The 27,125-nt window shown below is 33.2% G+C and overlaps 1 protein-coding gene across 1 annotated transcript in view; it reads left to right on the top strand.

Moving 5' to 3' along the window:
- Positions 1-27,125, top strand: part of LOC114348849 (lysosomal aspartic protease) — a 53,967-nt gene that overhangs the window by 14,930 nt on the left and 11,912 nt on the right. The window contains exons 4-7 of the mRNA XM_028299328.2: positions 13,270-13,388; positions 15,087-15,286; positions 19,843-20,074; positions 24,973-25,104. Coding sequence (XP_028155129.1) covers positions 13,270-13,388; positions 15,087-15,286; positions 19,843-20,074; positions 24,973-25,104 — 683 coding nt within the window. The remainder of the gene's footprint in view (positions 1-13,269; positions 13,389-15,086; positions 15,287-19,842; positions 20,075-24,972; positions 25,105-27,125) is intronic.

Genomic DNA, 27,125 nt, shown 5'->3' with positions numbered 1-27,125 from the left:
AAATTATTTTATGATTAAATAAAATATTAAGAAGAACAAAAAATACACTTTCTTCAAATAAACTTTTTGATCCCATGCCTAGATTTTGTGTCACATTGGAACCTTAGAATTGGAACTACTAAAATCGATTATCTATAACAAGAAATCGAACTTAACTGACTGATTTGTCCGCATAGAGAAATAGTCACCATCATCACAATGTGTATTATCACAATATTGTGCCTTCGTCTTTAATAGTGTCACGTACTGCCGACGCACTGTTGCCAAAGGTTCGCAGAACATTCGAAAAACAGTGCAGTTACTATCTCCCGAATTAATATTGATGACGTGCGGATGTAGCCTCTTAATTCTGTTCTGATTTTCAACAATAGAAGAATTATTATAATAGTCGAGGCATTGAAGCACAAAAAAAGGCATTTTTGGCGCAGTAAGACGGATTTTAATGCAGTTGGTGCGTTGGATTCGTGAGAATGTCAGGAAATTTTGTGAACTAATTTAATGAATAAGAAATCTCAAATTGCATTCGTGCATAAGAAAAATGTATTTCAAAAATGCATTTCGGTAAATAGTGGGAAAAATTGACTCAATTTTCTTACTCGGGGGTTTTTGGGGTCGCTGAAAACGAGTATGAGGTCGGCGAGAGTGTGCAAACTACCTAGTGCCTGCAGCGGGTGTAATAAACGTCTTCCTCTGGAGTATTGTAGTAATTTATCATATAATTAGTTTAAACTTGTTACTCGGGGGGTTTTTGGGGCCGCTGAAAATGAATATGAGGTCGGCGAGAGTGTGCAAACTACCTGGTGCCTGCAACGGGTGTAATAAACGTCTTCCTCTGGACTATTATGGTAATTTGTTAAATAATTGGCCCAAACTTGTTACTCGGGGGTCTTTGGGGTCACTGAAAATAAATATCGCAACGACTAAATTCTAATTTCATATCATTTAAAGCAGTTTGAATTAAGGCGCAAGTGGATGATGTGGTTTTGCCTTGAGAGAAAATTACTAGATACAGGATGTACTTAATGGCTATTGCAAAAAATAAAAAGATTGTCATTGGAAAAATTCTTTCATCTTTTGATGCATTTACCCAGCATTTAAAAATGGTATATTTACAAACACAAATTTGGCTGCATGGAGAGGACAGTAACATGAACCCAACCGATTGGGGATAGGAATTACAAAATAATGTATTAATTCCAGTTAGAATGACTCAGCCACCTGGTCCTCCAAACATTTTAAATTTAATATTCTGTAGTTGTAAGTCAGACTGCGGCAACTCATGCGGGTGCAGGAAGCATGGGTGAGTTTGTAATTTAGCCTGCAAAAATTGTGCAGGCTCTGATTGCACAAATATTGCATTGGACTCGAGAGAGGAAGGCAATAATGAAGAAGAAGGTGATAATGATGAACAAAATGAATTTTAAAGATAAAATACGATATATTTTGTATAATGAACTTTTATAACCATAAATATATTATAATAATAAAAATTTATGTTTATTTATAATAAAAATACCACTCTTTTCGATCACTATAGTTACATCGAAGAAAATAGATTACCCCAAAAACCCCCGAGTAACGAGTTTAAACTAATTATTTGATAAATTACCATAATACTCCAGAGGAAGACGTTTATTACACCCGCTGCAGGCACCAGGAACTTTGCACACTCTCGCCGACCTCATATTCATTTTCAGCGACCCCAAAAACCCCCCGAGTTACAAGTTTGGGCCAATTATTTAACAAATTACCATAATAGTACAGAGGAAGACGTTTATTACACTCGCTGCAGGCACCAGGTAGTTTGCACACTCTCGCCGACCTCACATTCGTTTTCAGCGACCCCAAAAACCCCCGAGTAAGAAAATTGAGTCAATTTTTCCCATTATTTACCGAAATGCATTTTTCTTATGCACAAATGCAATTTGAGATTTCTTATTCATTACATTAGTTCACAAAATTTCCTGACATTCTCACGAATCCAACGCACCAATCCGCATTAAAATCCGTCTTACTGCAAAAAAATCGACACTTCAGTCCTTCAATGCCTCGACTATAAAATTTGATTATTTTTTATTACTTTACCATCATTTTTAAAAGGCCGTTAGAATAATGAAGGCACTATATTTGTAAACCTTCTATATCAGGGTACCCCGGTTGGTGGATAGTGTAAATTTATTTGGTTGGTAACATAAGGGTTAAAACAATCGCCAATTATTAATTTCCATTTTTGATTTCGTTCAAATTATTTCATAAAACTCAATAAAATGCATGAATGTTCGGAAAAACAAATTTTAATATACTTATTTTCCATTAACTATAAAGTTCATTACTTAGTAACAATGATTATTAATAATAATAGTGATACTTTGTTTCCAAGAAGTATGAGTTATCTTTGTTGTGGTTTACCTTATCATGAAATGGAAATAATAAACTATAAAGTTTATATAAAAACGTTTGAACTAGATAATGACGAATCGTTATCTCAAAGTCGAAATAATTATAATTAATATTGCTGCAATCCTTCTTCTATTACCTACATAAATGATAATGGTAGTACACATTAACCGCTAGATAAAGGGCACATTAACCCCTACCCCATATCTAATATGTACATTTTTTATTATGACCAGTATTAGGAGGCTTGTATATACTTAATATTTCTCCAATTAAATACAAATAATAAAACCTATTAGTACATTCTTTCACGGTTTTTGCTGTAAATTTTATAGAACCGCTTGGATTGACATGAAATTTGGCATACGCGTAGCTAACATGCCAAAGAAAAAAAGTGATATGGCACCGATGTGTGCTTTTGCCCTGGGGGTGAGTTTCACCCCATCTCGTGGGTGAAAAAATACATGTCCAAGATAAGTCCCGAAATGGATAAACTGACTAATTTTAAGCAACTTTTGTTCTACAGGGTTTTTTCACCAAATCACTACTTTTCGAGTTATTTGCAAGTGAATATGTTCATTTTTCAACAAAATAACCACGTTTTTAGACGGTTTTTTGCAAATAACTCAAAACGTAAGCATTTTGTCGAAAAAAATATTCTTAGTAAAACTATAGCCTATTAAAGAGTGAAAAAACGGTGAATATATTAGGTCTCTATACCTAGCAAAAGCAGAGTTATAGCTAATGAAAAATAGATTCATATTCGAAAAATTTCAAATAGAATAATTCAATGTGAAATATCCAAATAATAAAGCATTTTTGGGGAAAACACATTACAACTTTTTTAAAGTGTTTAAAAAAAGCTTTATTTCTGTTTTATAAAAAATTTCTAGCATTAAATGTAAGCAAGTTACGCTCAAAAGAAAGTTGGTCCCTTTTGTTTTGGCAAAAAAACAATCAGGAAGATCACCCCCCAATTAGCAACTTAAATGAAATTAATCGTTACCGCTTCACAAGTTACATACTTTACTTATGTTGTGTTTATATGATCTGTAAGTTTTGTCGATTTAAAGTTTTAATTTAAATTTAAATTTAATTTAATTTTTAATTTAAATTTTTGAAAAAATTTGGTTTAAAAAAAATAAAAAGTATAAAGTTTTTAAAAATTTTAATTTTGAAAAAAATGCTTTTTTTCAAAATAACTTAAAAATTATTAGAGATACCAAAAATCTTAAACAATAAAAAAAGTCGTCTTTTCTTTTCTGAATATTTTGTATTTTTTTGTTTTTCTGTAAATAAAAAATTGGTTAAGATTCGGTGTTTCTAAATTTGCGTACACTCGTGATAAGTGACTCGTTCAAGCCCTTTTAACTACAGCTCTTTCAAAAATAAGGACTTTGAACCGATGAAACTTATAGATCATAATATGATCAATACATACGTGAGTAAAAAACTTGTGAAGTGGTAACAATTAAGGTCATTTGAAATGCTAATTAGGGGGTGATTTTCCAGATTTCTTACCAAAAAAAGGGACCAACTTTATTTTGAGCGTAACTTGTTTACTTTTGATGCTAAACATTTCTTTTAAAAAACAAAAATAAGTTTTTTTAAACACTTTAAAAAAGTTAAAATGAGTTTTCCCAAAAAAAGTGCTTCGTTTTTTTGATTATGGCACGTTAAAATAATCGATTTGGAATTTGACGAATATGAACCTATTTTTCATTAGCTATAACTCTGCTTCTACTAGTAGTCTAGTAAAATAAAATTACACTACATGTAAATCAAAATGTAAATTCGTACAGGTTGAAACAAATTTTATATCAAAGTTTAGGTGGGTACAAAAGATATTTTCAAGAAAGTATCCAAATCATACAAGGGGATCATTGTTTAAATAATTAAAAAGGGGTCACTTTTGCAAAAAAATTACTTTTTTAACTGCTGAGGTCATTCAATTACTAATGAAGGTATATAGGATTGTTTTCTGTAAAGTTGAAGGGTAAATCTTTCACATAAGTCTTACTAAATTAAATTTGACCCCCTATTTATTTAAATAATTGTACATAAAACTTTAAAAACAAATTTGCAAAAAATTATTTTTAGCGTTTTACATAAGGAAGCTAGGACAAATAATCCCCGGACAAATAATCCCGGACAAAAAATCCCCACAAATTATCCCCGGACAAAAAATCCCCGGACAAAAAATCCCTACAAAAAATGCCCGCAAATAATCCCCACAAATAATCCCCGGACAAATAATCCCCGGACAAAAAATCCCCACAAAAAATCCCGGACAAAAAATCCCCACAAATTTTGTTGGACAAAATATCCCCACAAATAATCCCGGACATAAAATCCCCAAGAAAAATTTTTTGCTACCGAATAGTTCTCTAAAAGTTTTTCTGTGAATGCAATCGACGCAAATGTTTTTCAGCCTCAGTGCATGAGGGTTATAGGTAGCAATCGCCATGAGACCGCTTTTCGGCACGAAAATAATTATTAGCAATTAAAATTAAGCATCCATTGTAATTTCGATTACCAAATGTCGAATTCCAATTATGAGTTTTTTCAAAAATCGTGAAAGATATGGGGAATAGGCTAAGGCTTTGGGAATCATGTTGTACTTATTGTGTATTCGTGATGATAACTGCTGGTCCTGAAAACGATAATCTTGATCGTAATGCAAAAAATTCTGTTCCTTTTTGTAAATTTAACGTCAAAAATATTTAGTCATCATCATCATCAATGGCGTTATAACTTTTCCACCTTTTTCTAGGCCGTCAGACTGCATCTTTCCACCTTTTTCTAGGCCGCCCTACAGACCTTCTCCCCCCATCTGGCCTCTCCCCGAGCAGCTATGTATGGTTTGATTTATGGATACATTTTTAAAGTTTGTTTATAGATGAACACAGATCCTCAATTACGTTTTTTAAAAACCGGATATTGAAAAGTAATGCCTATAAATTTGTTCCCAAAACCACCAAAAAAGTTAAAATAATCGAAAAGCTTTGTATAACTTTCCTGGCGATGCGTGGAACGGATTGTTTGCATTAGTATAATCAAGATTATCGTTTTCAGTATAGTTATCAGTTATCATCATGAACAGAGATATTTAAAGCAGAGTGAACAAAAGATTTAAGCCAATTAAAACATGATTCCCACAGTTAGCTTATTCCCCATATCTTCCACCATTCACGGGAAAACTTTTAGAGAACTATTCGGCAGCAAAAATTCCTTGGGGATTTTCTGTCCGGGATTTTTTGTGGGGATATTTTGTCCAAAAAAATTTGTGGGGATTTTTTGTCCGGGATTTTTTGTGGGGATTTTTTGTCCGGGGATTATTTGTCCGGGGATTATTTGTGGGGATTATTTGTGGGGATTTTTTGTGGGGATTTTTTGTCCGGGGATTTTTTGTCCAGGGATAATTTGTGGGGATTTTTTGTCCGGGATTATTTGTCCGGGGATTATTTGTCCGGACCCCTACATAAGCACTATAAGATATCTTATTTTACAGGATAAGTTGTGCTATATTATCAGTATTAAGCAAAAAAAAAATGGTCAAAAAATATTTAATATTTTTTGAGATATTGAATTTGTTTATTAAATGTTACTATATTTTCAATTGCAAAAACGCGGTTGTTGCCAAAAAAATATTCATGTGTATTAAATCTTATTATTTTTATTTTTATGTATATTTTCGATAAATGTATTGATAAATTTAAATTTCAATTAAACTGCCCCCTAAAATTGCATTTGAAAATAATTCAAATTTGTTTATAATTTGTAGTTTTAATAACGTCACGGTGATTAAATATTTTAAAATGCCGTTTCGATAATTGGGTTCCTGGGAATTTTTCACTAATTAACAAATGTTTTTGTCTTTTTTTCCTCTTCTTTTTTTTTCTTGGCATTGTATTACTACGGGCCCTTTTTGGGTTAAGTTTCATTAAGAATGTCGAATCTCTAAGTTGTAGATTCTAGACCTAAAAATATCAAGATTGGTCTAAAATCACTTAAATAAAATGTGGCTACTTACTGAGTTACAGGGTGTTTTATTTACAAATTTAAAAATTATTTTCACCAAGTACTTTCAAACTATTTGACGTATCCTTATCATACTTTACAGAAAGTGTGGATACTATACAGTCTACTAAATTGTGATAAATAAATGTTTCTAGCTACCACCAGAGGCGTACGACAGGGCCAGTTAATGGTTGACCCTTCCCAAATTCTACGCCACTGAGGGAATTACTATTTTAGCGAAATTTTTCGATTCTCCAATACTTTCTATGTAAATAATATACTCTTTACTGGTAATGATTAAGTCATCAGTTTTCGAGATATTGGACGTTAAAAATGAAACGGCATAGTTATTTTGATTCATTCATTCATTCATTTTAAACTTCCAATATCTCTCAAACTGATGACTTTATCAATACCAATAAAGTTATTTACATACAAAGTATTGGAGAATCGAAAAATTTCGCTACAATAGTAATTCACTCAGTGGCGTAGAATTTGGGAAGGGTCAATCATTCCCTAGCCCCTGTCGTACGTCTCTGGCACTAGCTAGAAACGTTTATTAATCACAATTTAATAGGGTGTATAATAGCCACACTTTCTGCCAAGTATGATAAGGATACGTCAAATAGTTTTAAAGTACTTGGTAACAATAATTTTTAAATTTTTAAATAAAACACCCTGTAACTCAGTAAGTAGCCACATTTTATTTAAAAAATTTTAGTTAAATCTTAATATTTTTAGGTCTAGAATCTACAACTCAGAGATTCGACATTCTTAATAAAATTAACCCTAAAAGGGCCCGTAGTAATATAACTCCAAGAAGAAAAAGAAGAAGAAAAAACGACAAAAAAATTTTGTTAATTAGTAAAAAATCCCAGAAACCCAATGATCGAAACGGCATTTCAAAATACTTAATCCCCGCGACGTTATTAAAAAAACAAATTATAAACAAATTTGAATAATTTTCAAATGCCATTTTAGGGGGGAGTTTAACCGAAATTTGAATTTATCAATACATTTATCGAAAATATAAATAAAAATAAAAATATTGAGATCTTTAACAGGTGAATATTTCTTTGGCAACAACCGCGTTTTTGCAATTGAAAATATAGTAACATTTAATAAACAAATTCAATATCTCAAAAACTATTAAATATTTTTCGACCAATTTTTTTTTGCTTGATACTGGTAACATAGCGCAACTTAGTCTGTAAAATAAGATATTTTATAGTGCTTATTTAAAACGCTAAAAATAATTTTTTGCAAATTTGTTTTTAAAGTTTTATATATAATTATTTAAATAAATAGGGGGTCAAATTTAATTTGGTAAGTCTTATGAGAAATATTTACCCTTCAACTTTGCAGAAAAAAATCCTATAGGTCTTCGTTAGTAATTGAGTGACCTCAGCAGTTAAAAAAGTAATTTTTTTGCAAAAATGACCCCTTTTTAATTATTTAAACTATGATCCCCTTGTATGATTTGGATACTTTCTTGAAAATATCTTTTGTACCCACCTAAACTTTGATATAAAATTTGTTTTAACCTGTACGAATTTACATATTGACTTTTTTTTATTTTATTAGGCTATAGGTATAGTATTTTTCCAACTGTTAACTTAGCTTTCACCGTCCGACTCTATATTTAGATCAAAATTGGGACTACTAGATGAAAAAGTGTTGAGGGGGATGTCGGCTTTGGAAGTCGACGGGGAGGCGTCTTTCCGGTTACGAGCTAAAGAAGTTACCTCGTGGTCGGGTGTCTGCCTAAGTGCTTTGCCTGAGCGACATTTTCGTATACCAGGACAGTATCTCCACAATATGAGCAGACCAATCACCACAATCGAAGTAATGACCCCGGTGGCCGTTAAATATCATAGTTTTACACCATTTTTTCACTTTTTTACGTGTTATATTGTTGATAAGAAGTTTTTTTTCGACCACATACTTACTTTTTGAGTTATTTGCGAAAAACCGTCGGAAAACGTGGTTATTTTGTAGAAAAATTAACATATTCACTTGCAAATAACTCGAAAAGTATTAACTTGGTGAAAAAACTTTATGGAACAAAAGTTGCTTAGAATTAGTCATTTTGTCCATTTCTGGACTTATTTCGAAATATATTTTTCACCCTCAAAAGGGGGTGAAACTCACCCCTAGGGTAAAAGCACACATCGGACAATATCACTTTTTTTCTTTGACTTGTTAGCTATGTGTATGCCAAATTTCATGTCAATCCAAGCGGTTCTTTAAAATTTAGAGGTTTTGCAATATTTTACCTTTAAAGAACGTACTATATTTAAAATTTACGATTACTAGGTAAACGTGGCGATAGTATGAAAAAGTCTTCTTCTTTTTCTTCTTCTAATGGCGCTACAATCCCTTATGAGCCTTGACCTGCTTAACAATGTTCTTCCATTCTGTCCTGTCGGATACATTCCTTCGCCACTGCCTGATATTCATGGTTTTAAGATTTCCTTCTACGTCGTCTATCCATCTTTACGGGGCCTTCCTCTTGTTCTATTTCCTTGGGGCTTCCATCTCTGGATTAATTTTAAAGCTCAATTATCTGGCATTCTTCTAAGTGGCCAAGCCACTTTGGTCTTTGTGACTTTACCAATCTAACACTATCTGCGCTCTAAATTAGTTCATTCTGCTCGTAGTTTATTATTCTCCACGAACCATCGCTGCAATGGGTTGGTTCAAATATCTTTCTTAGTATTTTGCGCTCAAATATTCTCAGTTGATTTTCACCAGTGGTTGAGAGGGTCCACGTTTGACATCCATATGTCCATATGACCACTGGTCTAATTATTGTTTTGTCGATTCTAACCTTAGACTCACGACTCAGTAACTTACTTTTCATTAAGTCTTTGTATGCATAAAAGCACTTATTACCGCTAAGAATCCGTGCTTGTATTACCCGTATGCACGTTAATGGCGAATATAAAATTCTCAATTGTATGTCAAAAAATGCTCAATAACTACCTCATAAATCATATCTCAACCGGTTTTAGAGCAATAAATAAATCGTCAGTTTGTAAGAAAAAAATCAACATCCCGTATCTCGGAAACGAAGCATTTGCGGACATGTGTTTATCAAGCAAACGGTCACTATTTTTTCATGCAGAATTACCTTTAAAGTTTGTCGCACTTATTTAGAAACGCACGTATTGATGAAGAACATGGCTAGTTGAAGGGTACACGGGAAAAACCGGCTAAGTCCATTTTTGTAGACATTGCGTTTTTTACGCTATCTTGTAGTAAATTCCCGTTTCCATCTTCTGAAACCTTTAAACTTACTTTACTTTTTCGTGTCTGGATCCGAGTACAGTTTTTCTGCCCAATGTCGGGCTACGTCTACACCCTTTGTATTTGCGAGCCAAAAAATTCTCTCAGATGCTTCACGCTCTGTATTTCCCCACATTCACAAAGTGCGTCGTTATCTGTCTTGATGCCCCATTTAATAAGGTTCTGTTTTACAGGGGCAACATCTGTGCGTATTCGGTTGAGTGTCCGCCAGGTTCTCCAGTCCAGGTTCATTCCATTAGGTCGTTCTGGTATGTAGGGGACAGTTCGGGTGGTTCGACGCTGACATTTCTCATAAACCTTTTCCTTGATTTAAGTCGGCTGATTCCTGGCGGTTCGTCAAAAACGTATAATTGGTGCCTTTCATCGAAAGTTTGCCTGAACTTCTCCACATATTGTGAGGCGCATCTACGGTCGTCTGGTGATGCGAATCCAGCTGCCCGGTACAGTAATGGTAGAGGGGTAGGCTTCATACAACCGGTAATTATTCTACATGTTTCATTTAACGCCGTGGTGACTTGTTGGGCGTGTCTAGATCTACTCTAGACGAGACAAGCATATTCCCCTGTTGAGAAACATAAGACCTCAGCTGTTGACTTTAAGACCTGGGGGTTTGCACCCCACTTGCTCCCTACAAGTTTCCGGAGAAGGTTGTTTCTCGTAGAAACCTTTTGTCTTGTGCTCTGACAGTGGAATTTATACGTTAGTGACCGGTCTAGTATCACTCCAAGATATTTGGGCCTATCAGTATGTTCCAAGCGTTGTGCCTCCCAAGAAACATTCAGTTTTACATGCGCCAGATGGTTGTTGAGGTGGAATGCACATACTTGGGTTTTAGTAGGGTTTGGCTTAGTAGTTTTGTTTGTAGTAAGTTGACATCATATTTAAAGCCTCTTCCATTGTCGACCGTACTTGTGTGAGTGTTTTTTCCTTTACGGCGATACCAAGGTCGTCAGCGTACACAAAACTCTCAGTTCGAGGGTGCATTGGTTGGTCATTGGTGTAGATGTTAAATACGGACGGCGCCAGAACGCTTCCTTGAGGTAGACCATTTTTTGGGTTCTCCATCTGCTCTTCTTTCCATTTAACACAACGTAGAAGCGTCTATTACACAACAGTGATCTAATGATATTTACCAGGTCATAATCAAGCACAGTGTTATAGATCTTAGTTAGCAAGGTTCTGTGGTTTATCGTATCATAGGCCGCTGTGAGGTCTATCAAGGCTACTCCTTCTATCTCCCTCTGCTCAAATCCCTCCTCTATGTGCTCTATTAGGTTCAGCACTTGGCCTGTGCATGATTTACCTGGTCTGAAGCCTGCTTGTTGTGGGATTAGTTTTGCATCTAATGTTTCCTGGATTCGGTTCAAAATGAGGAGTTCATACAATTTATATAAATGACATATAAGAGATATCGAACGGTAGCTACTCGGTAGTTCAGGGTCTTTACCAGGTTTCAGAAGGGCTACTACTTTTGATTTACGCCACATTTGTGGAATCTGGTAGGTAGAGCGACAGATGTTAAATAGATCGAGCACCCATTGCCTCGCTTTTTGCCCGAAGTGTTTTATCTGCTCTGTTAGGATTTCGTCCACCCCAGAGGATTTTCCATTTTTCATACAGTCAATACCATTTTTAAGCTCTTCGATGGTAAATGGGTTTCGCAAGAGAGTTGTTTCCTGGTCTTGAGTTCTTATAATCTTTGGCGTTTTGCAACGATTGTTTGTTTTGCCATTCAGAAGCAGTTGGTGGGCTATCTGATTTGGCGTTATTGCACATGGCTCTTTCATCTCTGTGGGATCACCATTAAGTTTTTTGATCATATTCCAAGCCTGCTTACTACTGTGCGTCATATCCATTTTACTTAAAGGATCGCTCCACCGTTCTTATCTGGAGGCGCTTAGTATTTGCTGCAGTCTCTCCCCTATCTCTGCCGTAACTTCGCTAAATGGGTCTTTACTATATTCTTCGGTGTACTTTGTCATAATGTCTTTTGCTTCATCGTTCAGACCAGATATGTAATGTTGTTGACATCCTCTGGGTATGTGTTTACATGAGGTTCGTTTTACAAGTTTGATGAACGCATCATAGTTTTTGGGGATCGGGACTATATTTTTCACTTGTGTTTCCAATTCATCAGTATATTTTTCCCAATTCGCTTTTTTGAAATTAAACCTTCGTTTGAAAGGGATTTTGGGAGCTTTTATAGCACTGTATACGGATATTCCCACGGGCCTGTGTTGTGTCTTTGGTATAGGCTTATATATCTTTCTGACGCAATGGTCCTCTAAAGACATGCTGATGAAGGTGAGCTCAGGGTTGTAACCTTTCTTCCATATTTTGCTTTGGAATGAATATGACAGTTTTGGGTCATGCAGCAGTGCCAGGTTGTTTTGTTCAGCCCACGATTCCACAAGATCTCCATTTTTATCAGTTGAAGCGTAGCCCCAATGAACATTATGACTATTAACATCCCCGAGAATGAATCTGGTTTTTTGAGAAGCAAAATTTTTTGGAGGGGAGAAAACAAAGTCTCTCCAGGGTGGTTTATACACAGATGTAATTGTGCAGACTCCTATTTCGACGGTCAAAATTTCAATGTCATTGTAGCATGTTTTTTGAGCTGATGTTACATCAATATCTCTTTTCACGAAGATGGCGCTTCCGTGCTTTGCACTTGGATGTACAATGATAAGCTGCATTCCCTCAACGCTAGGTCTATGTGCTGATATGTCACGGTGAGTCTCTTGTATGCATAATATATCACATCTGTGGGTTTGACACAGTTCAGACAAAATTTCCTGTTTATTACAAGTAATACCCTCAATGTTTATGGTCATCATTGTCAATGTAGACTCTGAGAAGAGCCGTTGATTCTCGTTTGTTTGTTCGGATCCAGTGGTGGAAGGATTGGCCGCCCGAGGGGTGTTTCCAGGGAGCACCAGTGACATTTTGTTCTTATAATATCACTTGCGTGGAGGCTCCTTTCGTGCTCCCCTTTATCAAGTGCTCTACCTTTAAACAAATCAATAACAAGACGAATGAATCAAAAACAGAATATGAAGAAAACCTGATGCTATAGTTGGGTTTTAATTTCAGTATTTTATAAATGCTAGAATATTCCACAGTGTGTGGTTAACTTTGAGAAAAAAACACAGTTTGATTGGTACACCCAGTATACAATGGCAATTTACCTGTCTAGCAACAATATTATTACAGCGATATTGTTAAAGAATAAGGCTATAACTATTACAAATCGGACAAGAGGTTTAGGAAATTCGAAACATCAAAAATGACCCATTTTCTCTGACGCTCAGTTTAGTTAAAAAGAATAATAATTTCTAAAATAAATTTAAATTATGGGAGACCCCAATTTTATGCTCGGCAAAATATTTTACTTTTAGTAGCTTTAAGTTGAGCAAGCTACGTATTTCTGTCTAATATGAACTTTAGTTAATAGTGTTAATATTAATAACCATTTTAATATTCATTTTTCTATCACGATTTTACATTTTTTGATGAAAATATTTTATCGATTACTTTTAGTGCTACACAACAAATATGACTCATCGAAATCGTCTAGCTATAAACAAAACGGAACTAAGTTTGAAATCCACTATGGATCTGGAAGTCTTAGTGGATTTTTGTCTACGGATGTCGTTCAGGTAGGTCTTTACATAAGATACATATATTTAAACTTGGTTTAAATGGATGTCAATTAAAGATCGTGCACTGATAATATATTCCTTCTGCAGCAGGTAATAGAAAAATGGAAGCAAGGAATCTATCTACCCGCCCTGTTGTTTGTAGATTTAGAGAAGCCATACGATACGGTACCTTTGAAAAAACTTTTTCAAACATTGACGAAAATGGGTCTCAGTAGAGAGTATGTGAATGCTATCGCAAATATATACAAAAATGCAAGATGTGTCGTTAAAGAAGGAAACTTTATATCTGAATCATTTCCAATAACAAAGGGGCTTAAACAAGGATGTTGTCTGTCTCCGACCTAATTTAAAATTTATATTCAATCATCGCTAGAGCAGTGGAGGAAACAAGTATCCGGAATGGGAATAGACATAGGCGGTGGTAAATGTCTAATAACTTTGTTTTTAGCAGATGATCAGGTGGTCGGAGCGAATGATGAGGAAGACATGGACTACATGTTTAGAAAACTAAAGAAAGAATGTGAAAAAAATTGGGCCTTAATATGAATATGTCAAAGACGGAGTATATTAAAATAGGGGATGATGAAGAAGATCCAGAGTTAGAAATTAGAACCACAAAAATATGTAAATAATATAAATATCTCGGATCTATAGTATCTAAAGAAGGCACTACCAAAAGAAACATCGAAAACAGAACGCAGCAGGTCAAAAAAGTGGTAAATGGTCTAAAGATATAAGACAAAAAACGAAATTGGCAATCTATCGAATCTTGGTAGAGCCTATTTATGACTTATAGAGCAGAAGTTTGGCAGATCACGAAAAAAGATAGAAAAAGAATAGAAGTAGTAGAAATGGATTATAACCAAAGTAGTAATGGAAGGGTATATCCAAAAAAGATCACATCAGGAATGAGGATATAAGAAGGAGGACAAATACTGTAAGTATATTCCTGTGTAGATAGAATTGAAACGAGACAAGTAGTGTGGTATGATCACGTGAAACGAATGAATGAAGAGAGATGGCCAAAGAAAGTTTTAAATTACATACCACAACAAAGAAGAAAAAGAGGAAGGCCTTCAGTTGCCTGGGAAGAAAATGTCCGGCACATAATGAGAGATAGAGCCATCAAAGAACATGAATGGATGGACAGAAAACGATGGCGGTTGAAATGCGAGAAACGACAGAGGCTGTAGAAACCTCGCTTATAGATAGATATTGTCCTTTTCATGAGCATTTTTCAGTGCGTAACAAATGATAGGAAAAAGGGTAAGTCCGTGATAATACACATTTATGACATTTATTCTAACATGACATTTTAGTTAAATCTGACAGTTGTCACATTTTATTTTCAATTTGGAATAAAAACAAATCAAATGTGTTTCTTGCATTTATAAAATGGTATTTTCTTGATTTGTATAGTCTTACAAATTATACAGATTATATTTGTAATATTATTATCTAATTAAAAAAAAATTATTTTTTTATTATGGTGCCATCTATCGACAACTAGAATAACTAGAATAAATACTGTAAATGTCTGTAATCACGGACGTGCCTTTTTTTTCTGTCACATAAAATTTAATGCGTTAGAAAGAAATCGAAAAACTGTGACGCACTGAAAGATGATCATGAGAAAAAGAATAGATAGGAATAATTATTTCGTCAGTTTTTTATTTTATTTATTATTGCTTTCAGTTTGGAAACGTTGCAGTTAAAGATCAAACCTTTGCCGAAGCTGTCAGCGAGCCTGGTTTAGCTTTTGTAGCAGCTAAGTTTGACGGTATTTTGGGAATGGCTTATGACAGAATTTCCGTAGATGGAGTTCCTCCAGTATTTAATCAAATGATCAAACAAGGTCTTGTCAATCAGCCTGTTTTCTCATTCTACTTGAACAGGTAATACTGAATTTACTGTACCTAAATATTTGAATTATTTATCACCACCAAAGTATTAGGTTTTAAAAATCTGTTAATTCGTAATGAAGGATGTCTCTAAGTTGAAGCATATGCTTTAGACATGATACATGTATGTGAGGTACGAAGTTTATTTAACTTCTTCTTCTTTTTGTATAGACATGACTCTCTGTTTTTTCAATGTGCCTCTAGTAAGTTGTCATTCCATCGTTTTCGTGGTCTTCCCACTGATCGTCTTCCTATTGGGGCACCATCTCTCGCCGTCCTTCTACAGTCGGAAAAATGAAAGAATACCCATGAAAATGATCACATCAATCACTTATTTTGTATTTGCTGTCTTTTTCTATAACAAACGTTTGTTATTTATAGAAAAAGACAGTAAATACAAAATAAGTGATTGATGTGATCGTTCATGGGTATTCTTTCATTTTTCCGACTGTACAGGGTTACTCACTATATTTTGACCCCCCTCTAAACTGCTTCATTTACAGAATTAGAAAAAAAATGTTAAATACAAAAGTTATTCGATTTTTAAATTATGATTTTTTGACATATACTACTTAAGTTGGAAACATATGGGAAACTTTTTTGTTATTCATTTTACGAAAAAAAGTTATTCTTTATAAAAAGTTCTGCATGCTCTAAAACCTAAGATTCAATCATCAGATATCAAATTTTGTCAATATTATACGAGGTATGTCAAAAAATATGAACTTCGTTCAAGAGTAAAGTACCTTTATTTCTCTCAATATCGAAAATTCTTATTATGAAAAGTTGTTGGAAAATAAAAACTAAGATCAAATATGCAATAACATGCTTCTAATTAAAAAAAATATTTTCCAAATTTTTCTCAATTTATTGATAGTAACCTCGTTTTTATTTATTACACATACGATAACTCTTTTATTATTACTTTCCCAAAAAAAAAAATGTATTTGTAAAAAGCTCTACATGTCCTAAGACCGTAGATCCAACCATCAGATATCACATTTTATTAATTTTATATGAGGTATGTCAAAAAATATGAATTTCACTCAAGAGTAAAGTACCTTTATTTTTCACAATATTGAAAATGGTTATTAAAAAAAGTTGTTTAGAATTAAAAACTATGTTTCAATATGCTATATGCAATTACATCCTTCTAATTAAAATATTGTGAAATATAAAGGTACTATAATCTTGAGCGAATTTCATATTTTTTGACACACCTCGTATAAAATTAATAAAAGTTGATATATCATGGTGGTGTCTTAGATTTTAGACCATGCAGAGCTTTTTATGAAGAATAACTTTTTTTCGTAAAATGAATAATAAAAGAGTTATCATATTTGTAATAATTTAAAACGATGTTAAGTATCCATAAATTTGAGAATTTTTTTTTCAATTAAAAGCATGTAATTGAATACTTGATCTTAGTTTTTAATTCCAAACAACTTTTTATCATAAGAATTTTCTATATTGAGAGAAATAAAGATACTTTACCCTTGACCGAAAATCATATTTTTTGACATACCTCGTATAATATTGAGAAAATTTAATATCTGATGATTGAATCTTAGGTTTTGGGGCATGCAGAACTTTTTATTAAGAATAACTTTTTTTCGTAAAATTAATAATAAAAAAGTTTCCCATGTTTCAAACTTAAGTAGACACGTTGTATATCATACTAGTGACGTCATCTATCTGAGCGTGATGACGTAATCGACTATTTTTTTTAAATGAGAATAGGGGTCGTGTGCTAGCTCATTTGAAAGGTTATTCAATTCTCTATTCAGTAATATAAACATTAAGATAATTATTTATACAGGGTGTCCAAAACATTTTTTTTTAAATTAAATTAATTAACACAAAAAGAAGAGTGTATGTAATTTATTTAATTCAAAATACATTCTACTGCTGTCAGAAAACCGAAATAAATGTTAATTGAACAAATAAACATTACTTTTCACTTAAATTCAATGTTCAAGCTGCCACCCATCTGCCTCTTGACAGTTTAAACATTGAATTTAAGCAAAAAGCAATGCTTATTTGTGCAATAAACTTTTATTTCTGTTTTCTAACAGCAGTAGAAGATATTTTGAAATAAATAAATTACATACAGCTGGTTCCAAAAAAAACTGATACGACTCTTAAAGCGGATTTTGTAGAAAATTGAGCAGTGCATTTTGAGAGATAAATACTTATTATTTACATACTGTCACTGTCACTGCCAAATCTTAAAATTTGTCAGATAACTTGGATAACTTATTTTGTGTTCAACCTCAAAAAATGGCTCCACATGCTGGCAAAGAACTAAAATCAAGAATTGTAACGAAATTAGAAGATTGTTGGTCACTATCTGCCGTAGCTAACCATTTTAACGTAAGCAGAACAACCGTTTATAATATTAGTAAAAGATGGAGAGAACAAGAAACTCTCGAAAGAAAGCAAGGTTTGGGAGAAGAGCTCTGTGAAGAAGACAATTTCATAGTTACTTTCACGCAGATGGACCGAAGACTACAAGCTGTTATTACTGCTGATGTAGATATTACAAAATATTAATTTTATTTTTACATACCTAAATTTAGTATAGTTTTGGTCTTCCATAGCCTCGCTTTCTTTCGAGAGTTTCTTGTTCCCTCCATTTTTTATTAATAGAAAAACTGTGGTTCTGCTCATGTTAAAATGTTTTGCTGCCTCTGATAGTGCCGTTATCTTTTAATTTGGTTACAATTCTTGCTTTAATATACATATTGTTGAGTTAAGTCGTTTGTTTTATTCCTTAATATTAATAAAAATGATAACAACAACCCTATTTTATGTAAAAACTATCATTTATATACTCTTTATAAAATGCAGAAATTCAAAATAATATAAAAATAATTATTACAATTTATGAATTGTAATATGAAAAAATATGTAATAAGTTGTTTGTTTGTTTATTTTAACTGACTTTGACAGTCTGTCATAATAAATAATAATATAATGTCAGACCAATCAATACACTGCTCAAAATAATCAAATCTTACTAAGAGTCGTATCAGTTTTTTTAGGAACCAGCTGTACATTCTCCTTTTTGTGTCAATTAATTTAATTAAAAAAAATTGTTTTTTGACACCCTGTATAAATAATTATCTTAATGTTTATATTACTGAATAGAGAATTGAATACCCTTTCAAATGAGCTATCACACGACCCCTATTCTCATTTAAAAAAATAGTCGATTACGTCATCACGCCGAGATGGATGACGTAACTAGTATGATATACAGTATGTCCCTGTAAGTTGTATCCATATGGAAAACTTTTTTAATATTAATTTTACGAAAAAAAGGTATTCTTCATAAAAAGCTCTGCTTGGTCCAAAACCTAAAATTTAACAATCAAATATCAATTTTTTTAATATTATACGACGTATGTTAAAAAGTTTGAATTTCACTCAAGAGTAAAGTAGCTTTATTTTTCACAATATTGAAAATTGCTATTATGAAAAGTTGTTTAGAATTAAAAACTATATTCTAGTATGCAATTACATCCTTCTAATTGAAAAAAAAAATTTTGAAAATTTTTGGATAACTAACATTATTTTCAGTTATTTCAATTCAGATAACTCTTTTATTATTAATTTTACGAAAAAAAGTGATTCTTAATAAAAAGTTCTTCCGGGTCTAAAACGTAAAATACAACCATCTTATGGCAAATTTTATCAATTTTATACGAGTTATGTCAAAAAATATGAATTTCGCTCAAGAGTAAAATACGTTTATTTTTCAAAATATCAAAAATTGTTATTATGAAAAGTTATTTAGAATTAAAAACTATGTTTCAGTATGTAATTACATCCTTTTAATTGTAATATTCTGAACTATAAAGGTACTTTACTTCTGATCTAAATTTATCTTTTTTGACATACCTCGTATAAAATTGATAAAATTTGATATAAGATAGTTGTATTTTAGGTTTTAGACCATTCAGAACTTTTTATGGATAATCACTTTTTTTCGTAAAATTAATAATAAAAGAGTTATTAGCATTGAAATAACTGAAAATAATGTTAGTTATCCATAATTTTTCAAAAAAAAACTTTTTCAATTAGGATGTAATTGCATATTAGAATATAGTTTTTAATTCCAAACAACTTTTCAAAATAGGATGTAATTTCAATATTGTGAAAAATAAAGCTACTTTACTCTTGAGTGAAATTCACACTTTTTGACATACCTCGTATAATATTAAAAAAAAATTGATATTTGATGGTTAAATCTTATGTTTTGGACCATGCAGAGCTTTTTATGAAGAATAACTTTTTTCCGTAAAATTAATAATAAAAAAGTTTTCCATGTGGATACAACTTACAGGACAGGTATGTCAGAAAATCATAATTTAAAAATCGAATAACTTTTGCATTTAATATTTTTTTCTAATTCTGTAAATAAAGCAGTTTACAGGGGGGTCAAAATATAGTTAATAACCCTGTACCTATTCTCTGGTCACTACCTTCGTTTGCTGAGTTGAGGCACGAATAAACTATTCATCGTACATATTTTGTTAATTTTTTAGAGATCCTAGCGGCAAAGAAGGTGGTGAGATCATCCTAGGAGGATCCGATCCAGAGCATTACAAAGGAGAATTTACATATATACCTGTCACCCGTCAAGCTTATTGGCAATTTAAAATGGATCAAGTAACTGTGGGTTCCAAAACTTTCTGTAGTGCAGGCTGCCAGGCTATCGCCGATACTGGTACCAGCTTGATTGCTGGACCTGTAGAAGAGATGACAGCCATCAACCAGGTAAATAATGTTTTTTTATTACTTTTTTGATTTTCTAGGAACAGGCCAAAAAGCGATAACCTTATTAAAAAACAGCCGCGCGCTAGGAAGAAATAGCCGCAGAACTACTTAAAAATGGCACTGACAAATTAGCAAAAATAATGACAATATTATGTAACAGATTTTTAAATGTAGAACCGGTACCACAGACATGGAAAGAAGGATTGATAATAAAGTTAGTAAAGAAGAGCCAACTAACTACAGAGATATTACCGTAACTAGCACACTAAGTCGATTGTACGGAAGAATATTAAAAGACCTCATATGTGAAGAGTACCATTCATACGAATCAGAGGAACAAAGTGGTTTTAGTTCAGGTAGATCCACAATAGACAACATTTTCTGTATAACCCAATCCAAAAAAGGCTGTCAAGAGCCCAGGAGTTGCATTTACTTATGATATATAGGGTGTCTCAAAAGTAGTGGAACGGTCGAATATTGCGCGAACTGAACATCGGATCGGAAAACTGAAAAATACATCAATATTTTTCAAAAATCTATCGAATGACACTAAACACGACCTACCACTCCACCCCTGCAGGGGGGTGGGAGGTAACTTTAAAATCTTAAATGGAAACCCCCAGTTTTTATTGCAGACTTGGATTCCTCACGTAAAAGTAAATAACTTTTATTCGAGACATTTTTTCGAATTATGGATAGATGGCACTATAATCAGAAATAACGATATATCGTGACACCATAGGTATATTATAGAAACGGTCTAATATCTCGAGAAATACACTTCCAAATGAAAAACCAAAAAATACGTGTTTATTATTTTTCAAAAAGCTATCGAATAACACCAAAAATGACCACCCACCACTCACACCCTGGAGGTGGGGTGGGGGTAACTCTAAAATCTTAAATAGGAACCTCCCTTTAATATTGCAGTTTTGGATTCTTCATAAAAGAATAAGTAACATTTATTCAAAACATTTTTTAGAATTGTTGATAGATGGCGCTAATAAATCGTATTTTTCCGATCGCCATCTATCAACAATTCTAAAAAATGTTTCGAACAATTGTTACTTATTTTTTATGAGGAATCCACATCTGCAATAAAAAATTAGGTTCCCTATTTAAGATTTTAAAGTTACCCGCCACCCCCCTACCCCACCTCCAGGGGGTGGGGTGGAAAGTCATTTTTGGTGTTATTCGATAGCTTTTTGAAAAATAATAAACACGTATTTGATGATTTTTTATTTGGAAGTGTAGTTCTCGAGATATTAGACCATCCATATATTCTATAATATACCTATGGTATTACGATATATCGTTATTTCCGATTATAGCGCCATCTGTCCATAATTCGAAAAAAATGTCTCGAATAACAGTTGTGGGGCCTCTAAAAATCTACCCGATCTTAACAAACCCCTGAGATTCGAAATTAAATAAAAGCCTTTGTACTTCTATCTTCTATAATTAGCTTTAAGTTAAAAGAGTTAACAGCTTGCAAAATATTAAAGCGAAAAATAAACAGTATATCTCTAAAATGGATAATTATAACACACCGCTTATAATTAAAGCGTTTATACCGTAATCCGGAATTTCAGACGTGCATTACAGTATCTTTTCAACTTAGGTATATTATTACCGGCCGACGCGGAAACATTTCCGATGCTCTTCGTTCGGTATCTTGAAAAGTTCTCTAAAATATGTGTTTTTTAATACGCGGCTCGGAAAAATCCGATCTCTCGTATCTTGTCTTGTCAATTCACATTCTCTTACGACACTAACTTTTCGAAATTCTCGTTACACATTTCAAGGGTAAATTCTTCCCATCATATAAGCGATTCTGCTGATTCAACAAAACAATATGATGTGTATCTGACGTAATTATTATCAAAAGAAACCGATAAGTGGAAGAAGGTTGCTGTGCCCATATTACGAAAATATTCACTACCCAGCGCTTTTAACAATTCTCAATAACTAACAGAACAAGCAACAATTAATGTGATATTTAAAATGGCTCGAACAACAGTTACTTACTTTTACGCGAGAAATCTAAATCTGCGATAAAAACTGGGGGTTTCCATTTAAGATTTTAAAGTTACCCCCCATCCCACCTCCAGGGGGTGGAGTAGGGGTCGTGTTGGTGTCATTCGATAGATTTTTGAAAATTATTGCACACGTATTTTTCAGTTTTTAGATCCGATGTTCATTTCGCGAAATATTCGACCGTTCCGCTACTTTTGGGACACCTTGTATATAACGATGGCATATGACACGGTACCCATTAAGAGACTATGGGAAGTACTAGAAACAATCAGTATAAATGTATATACAGGGTGTCCAGAAACTTTACCGACAAACGAAGACAGGAGATTCCTCAGATAATTTTAAGACAATTTAACCCAATTCACCTAGTCCGAAAATGCTTCTTAAGGGAGCTAGAGCTCTTTGAAGATGGCGTCATGAAATTAGTTTTTCTTAAATACCTCCAGAACGATTAGATTTAGAAAAACGAAAATTGGTATGCATATTTAGTTTTCAGAGATGAATGGATTCCATCTATCGCAAAATTCTAGTACCGGTCCGTCCGTTTTGGGTAGAGCAACGGGTATTTTAACGCATAACTTTTTTGTTCTTAACTTTTATGCATTTTTGACACCGTATTATTAAATTGTGAGGTATTCTAGTATTAAAAGGTACTCTTGCTTTAAGTCGGTAGGACACACCGTTTTCTAGAAAAATCAATTTGAAATTTTTCATTTTTGGAATTTGAAAAAAAAAATGAAAAGAACTTTTCAACAAAAACGAAGTATTTTACCAACATAAAGTAAGAGTAACTTTTAGTACTCGAATTCCTCATAATTTAATAATCTAGTGTCAAACATGCTCAAAAATTCAAGATAAAAAAGTTATGCTATAAAATAACTGTTGACCTACCCAAAACGGACGCCTATGACCAGTACTAGAAATTCGCAATTAATGAAATTGATTTATCTCTGGAATATAAATAAATATACAAGTTTTGGTCTTTCTAAACAGTTTTTTTTGAAAAAAATTTTTTTAATTCGAAGAGCGAAACATTTTCAAATCGATTTTTCTAGAAAACGGTGTGTCCTACAGATTTAAAACAAGAGTACCTTTTAGTACTAGAATACTCCATAATTTAATAATCCAGTGTCAGAAATGCATAAAAGTTAAAGATAAAAAAGTTATGTGAGAAAATAACCGTTGCCCTACCCAAAACGGACGCCTATGATCGGTACTATAAATTTGTAATGGATGGATTGGATTTATATCTTGAAGATAAATACGCGTACCAACTTTTGTTTTTCTAAATGGAAGCGTTCTGGAGGTATTTAAGAAAAACTAATTACAAGACGCCATTTTCAAAGAGCTCTAGCTCCCTTAGGAAGCATTTTCGGACTAAGTGAATTGGGTTAAATTAACTTAAAATTATCTGAAGAATCTCCTGTCTTCATTTGTCGGTAGAGTTTCTGGACACCCTGTAGTATACAGGCGCTGAAAGAAATTTGTTTCGCTTCACAACGAAAAATGATTATTTATTATTGTTTTATTATTAGATATTTCCTGAAAATACCTACCTTAACATAAAATTTTCACCCATTTTGGTTTATTTTTATAAATATTTATTTACTAATAATAAAATCGTTTTCTATTACGCGACTATGATTTAGCGCGTCTATGATATTGTCAAAATATTAATCTTAGATAATGTCAAAGATTACCACTGTTGCCAAAGTTTAGTAAGGTATGCTTTATTGTCAAAAAAATTTAGCAATTTGTGGACAAAGCTTATACAAAATAAAAAATACAATAAAAAACAAAAAATAGTAAAAAACTACAAACAAAACAAAAACAGAAACAGACACCAAGTAAATGGCGTGAGTTATACTACTTAATATAATTTTACAGTTATTAAGTACACATTAAAAAATTAAAAATTTTGCAAACAATATGTATACAACGTCAGAGCAAAAAGAAGGCAAACGAGGAAAGGGGAAAGGGAAACTAAATCAAAAGTTCTATGCCGCTGCAAATATGTACACAAGTACTCGAAAGTAATAATCCTACAAGTCAATTTGCTGAATTCAAATCGTTTATAAAAAAGTCATTCACTGTATAAAAAGCTTTCTCCAGCAAATAAGCTTTCAATGCCTTGCGAAAAGCGGGAAATGCTGCAATAGATTTGATGTTAGATGGCAGGTGATTGTACATTTTTCTCGAATTGTATAGTATAGAGCACTTAACCAGCTCAGACCGTGGGGTTGGCAGATAAAGATTATGATCCACGTTTCTAAGGGGATAGTTATGAGTGGGTCTCTCTGGACCTTCTGATGCATGTTTGCGGATTAAACAAACGGATTCAAAAACAAACAAAGAAGGAAGAGTTAATATCTTAAATTTTTTAAAGAATTCTTGGCAATGATCTCTGCTATTGAGTCTCAGGGAGTAACGAAGAGCTCTCTTTTGCAGTTTAAAAATACGCTCAAATTGAGTCGCACAACACGTACCCCAGAATGGAAGCGCGTACCGAAGATGAGACTCAAAAAGGGGATAATAAACTTATGATACTCTCTCCCGAAGTTATATTTTGTTGCTACCTGTTGATCGCTACTGTTGGCTCTTAATATTTAATTACGATTCAGAGACCACTACCATCTCTCTATGGACCATTTCAACCTCTTGGTATCTTCAGGAGAGCATGTAGTAATGCTCCGACTCGAAATTAAATATTTTCGCCCCGTATGCCAATTACAATGAAATAATTGACATTTAGTCGCAATAGCGACCTCTATTAAAGGAAATTTCCTCTATTTCGTATATCTTGTTTAGTTTAGATGTGTGTCAATATATTTAAAAATGCATTAAATGTATAATCTTTGCAGGCTATCGGAGGTACACCAATTCCAGGAGGAGAATACATCGTTGATTGTCAGCTGATCCCGAAACTCCCAGTTATCAACTTCGTTTTGGCTGGTAAAAGTTTTCCTTTGGAAGGAAAAGATTACATATTGAGGGTAAGATATTTCTTTAAACATATAATACAAATGATAGAAATTTCGCACAATGTGTCAGGTAAATTTTAGATCCGATAAAATTATGTCAGACAGGGATGTGTTCATTATTTCGAACAATTCCTCTCTTATGCACCGACTATAATACTGCGCATAGACGCCATCCCGTGACCCGTCAAAATAGCCCGGTCAAAACAGCCCCGTCAAAAAAGCCCCGTCAAAATAGCCCGAACACAAAATAGCCTCGACAAAATAGCCCGCAAACAAAATAGCCCCGACAAAATAGATCGCACACAAAATAGCCCCGGTCAAAACAGCCCCGGCTAAAATAGCTCCGGCTAAAACAGCCTCTTATAATCAATTACATAATTATTTATACAAGGTGTCCAAAAGCTTTTTTTTAATTTCAATTATTTGACAAAAAGGAAGAATGTATTTAATTTATTTAATTTAAAATGCATTTTACTGTTGCCCGAAAACAGAAAAAAATGTTTATATCATAAATAAACATTGATTTTCGCTTAACTTAAATGTTCAAACTTCCAAGAGGCAGGGAAGACAGGACTCGAGGTCTCTAAAAAGACCATTTTTATTTAATGTGGTTAAGATAAACATCTGAATAGAGGATAATTACCATTTCCGAAAAAATTTATTTTTAAGGAATTATTTCATGATGAATTCTGAAGGGAGCTTTTTTGTCGGGGTTATTTTGTCGGGGCTATTTTGTCGGCGGGCTATTATTCCGTGGCTATTTTGTCTGCAGGCTATTTTGTCGGAGCCATTTTGTGTGCGGGATATTATGTCGGGGCTATTTTGTCGGAGCTTTTTTGACGGGGCTATTTTGACGGGGTACCACGCCATCCTCCACCGGCACCTTTATAAACTGTGCACTGTATGTATGTGGGCACCCCAGGTTTCCTCAACACGACTCTACCTTATTGGCAGGTTCTACGAGAAGTGTATGACGGTAAATTGAAGCTGTAATTACAAAAAAAGAAATATGTATGTCTTTGTACTCACTTTATAACGCTCAAAAAATTACGGAATCTGGATTTCAATGCATATTTTTTTTATAATTCTCGTATCAAAGTTACGCGTGAAGTTAGTCGTATTGATGCCAGTTGGGGAAACGTCCGCGACCCTATGTATGTACAGGGTGTCCCAAATTGGTATGTTTTGCAGTGTATACCGAAAACTAGAGGAGATAGAAAAAAAGTGGTTAAGATGTCATGACTTCTTTTTTCGTTAAAGTAACGATTGTCCAATTAAATCATCAATAGCTCCTCACATTATCGAGATACTGGGCGATTATTGAAAAATGTCGGAAACGACAGGTTTACAGATCTTTATTAAGAAAAATTTTAAAAAACTATAGGAACTTTTGATAGATATACAGGGTGTAACAAAAATACAGGTCATAAATGAAATCACATATTCTGGGATCAAAAATAGTTCGATTGAACCTAACTTACCTTAGTACAAATATGCTCATAAAAAAAGTTACATCCCTTTGAACTTACAAAATGAAAATCGATTTTTTCGAATATATCGAAAACTATTGGAGATTTTTTATTGAAAATGGACATGTGGCATTCTTATAGCAGGAATATTTTAAAGAAAAATTATAGTGAAATTTGTGCACCCCATAAAAATTTTATGGGGGTTTTGTTCCCTTGAACCCCCCCTAACTTTTGTGTACATTTTAATTAAATTTTTGTGGTACCATTAGTTAAATTCAATATTTTTAAAACTTTATTGGCTCTTAGTATTTTTTCGATAAGGCAGTTTTTATCGAGTTGCGGCTTCTTTTTTAATATGTTTACATAAAGATTTTATGGGGGTTTTGTTCCTTTAAACCCCCCAAATGGATGTGTACGTTCCAATTAAAGTATTACTGCGATACCATTAGTTAAACACGGTGTTTTTAAAACTTTTTTGATTCTTTGTATTTTTTCGAGAAGGCACCTTTTATCGAGGTGTGGCTTGTTTTTTAATATGGTTCAAAATATACCTAAAAATGTAAA

This window comes from Diabrotica virgifera, chromosome 7 (assembly GCF_917563875.1).
Source record: "Diabrotica virgifera virgifera chromosome 7, PGI_DIABVI_V3a".
NCBI classification, from domain to species: domain Eukaryota; kingdom Metazoa; phylum Arthropoda; class Insecta; order Coleoptera; family Chrysomelidae; genus Diabrotica; species Diabrotica virgifera.
This window is presented reverse-complemented; position numbering and strand designations above follow the sequence as displayed.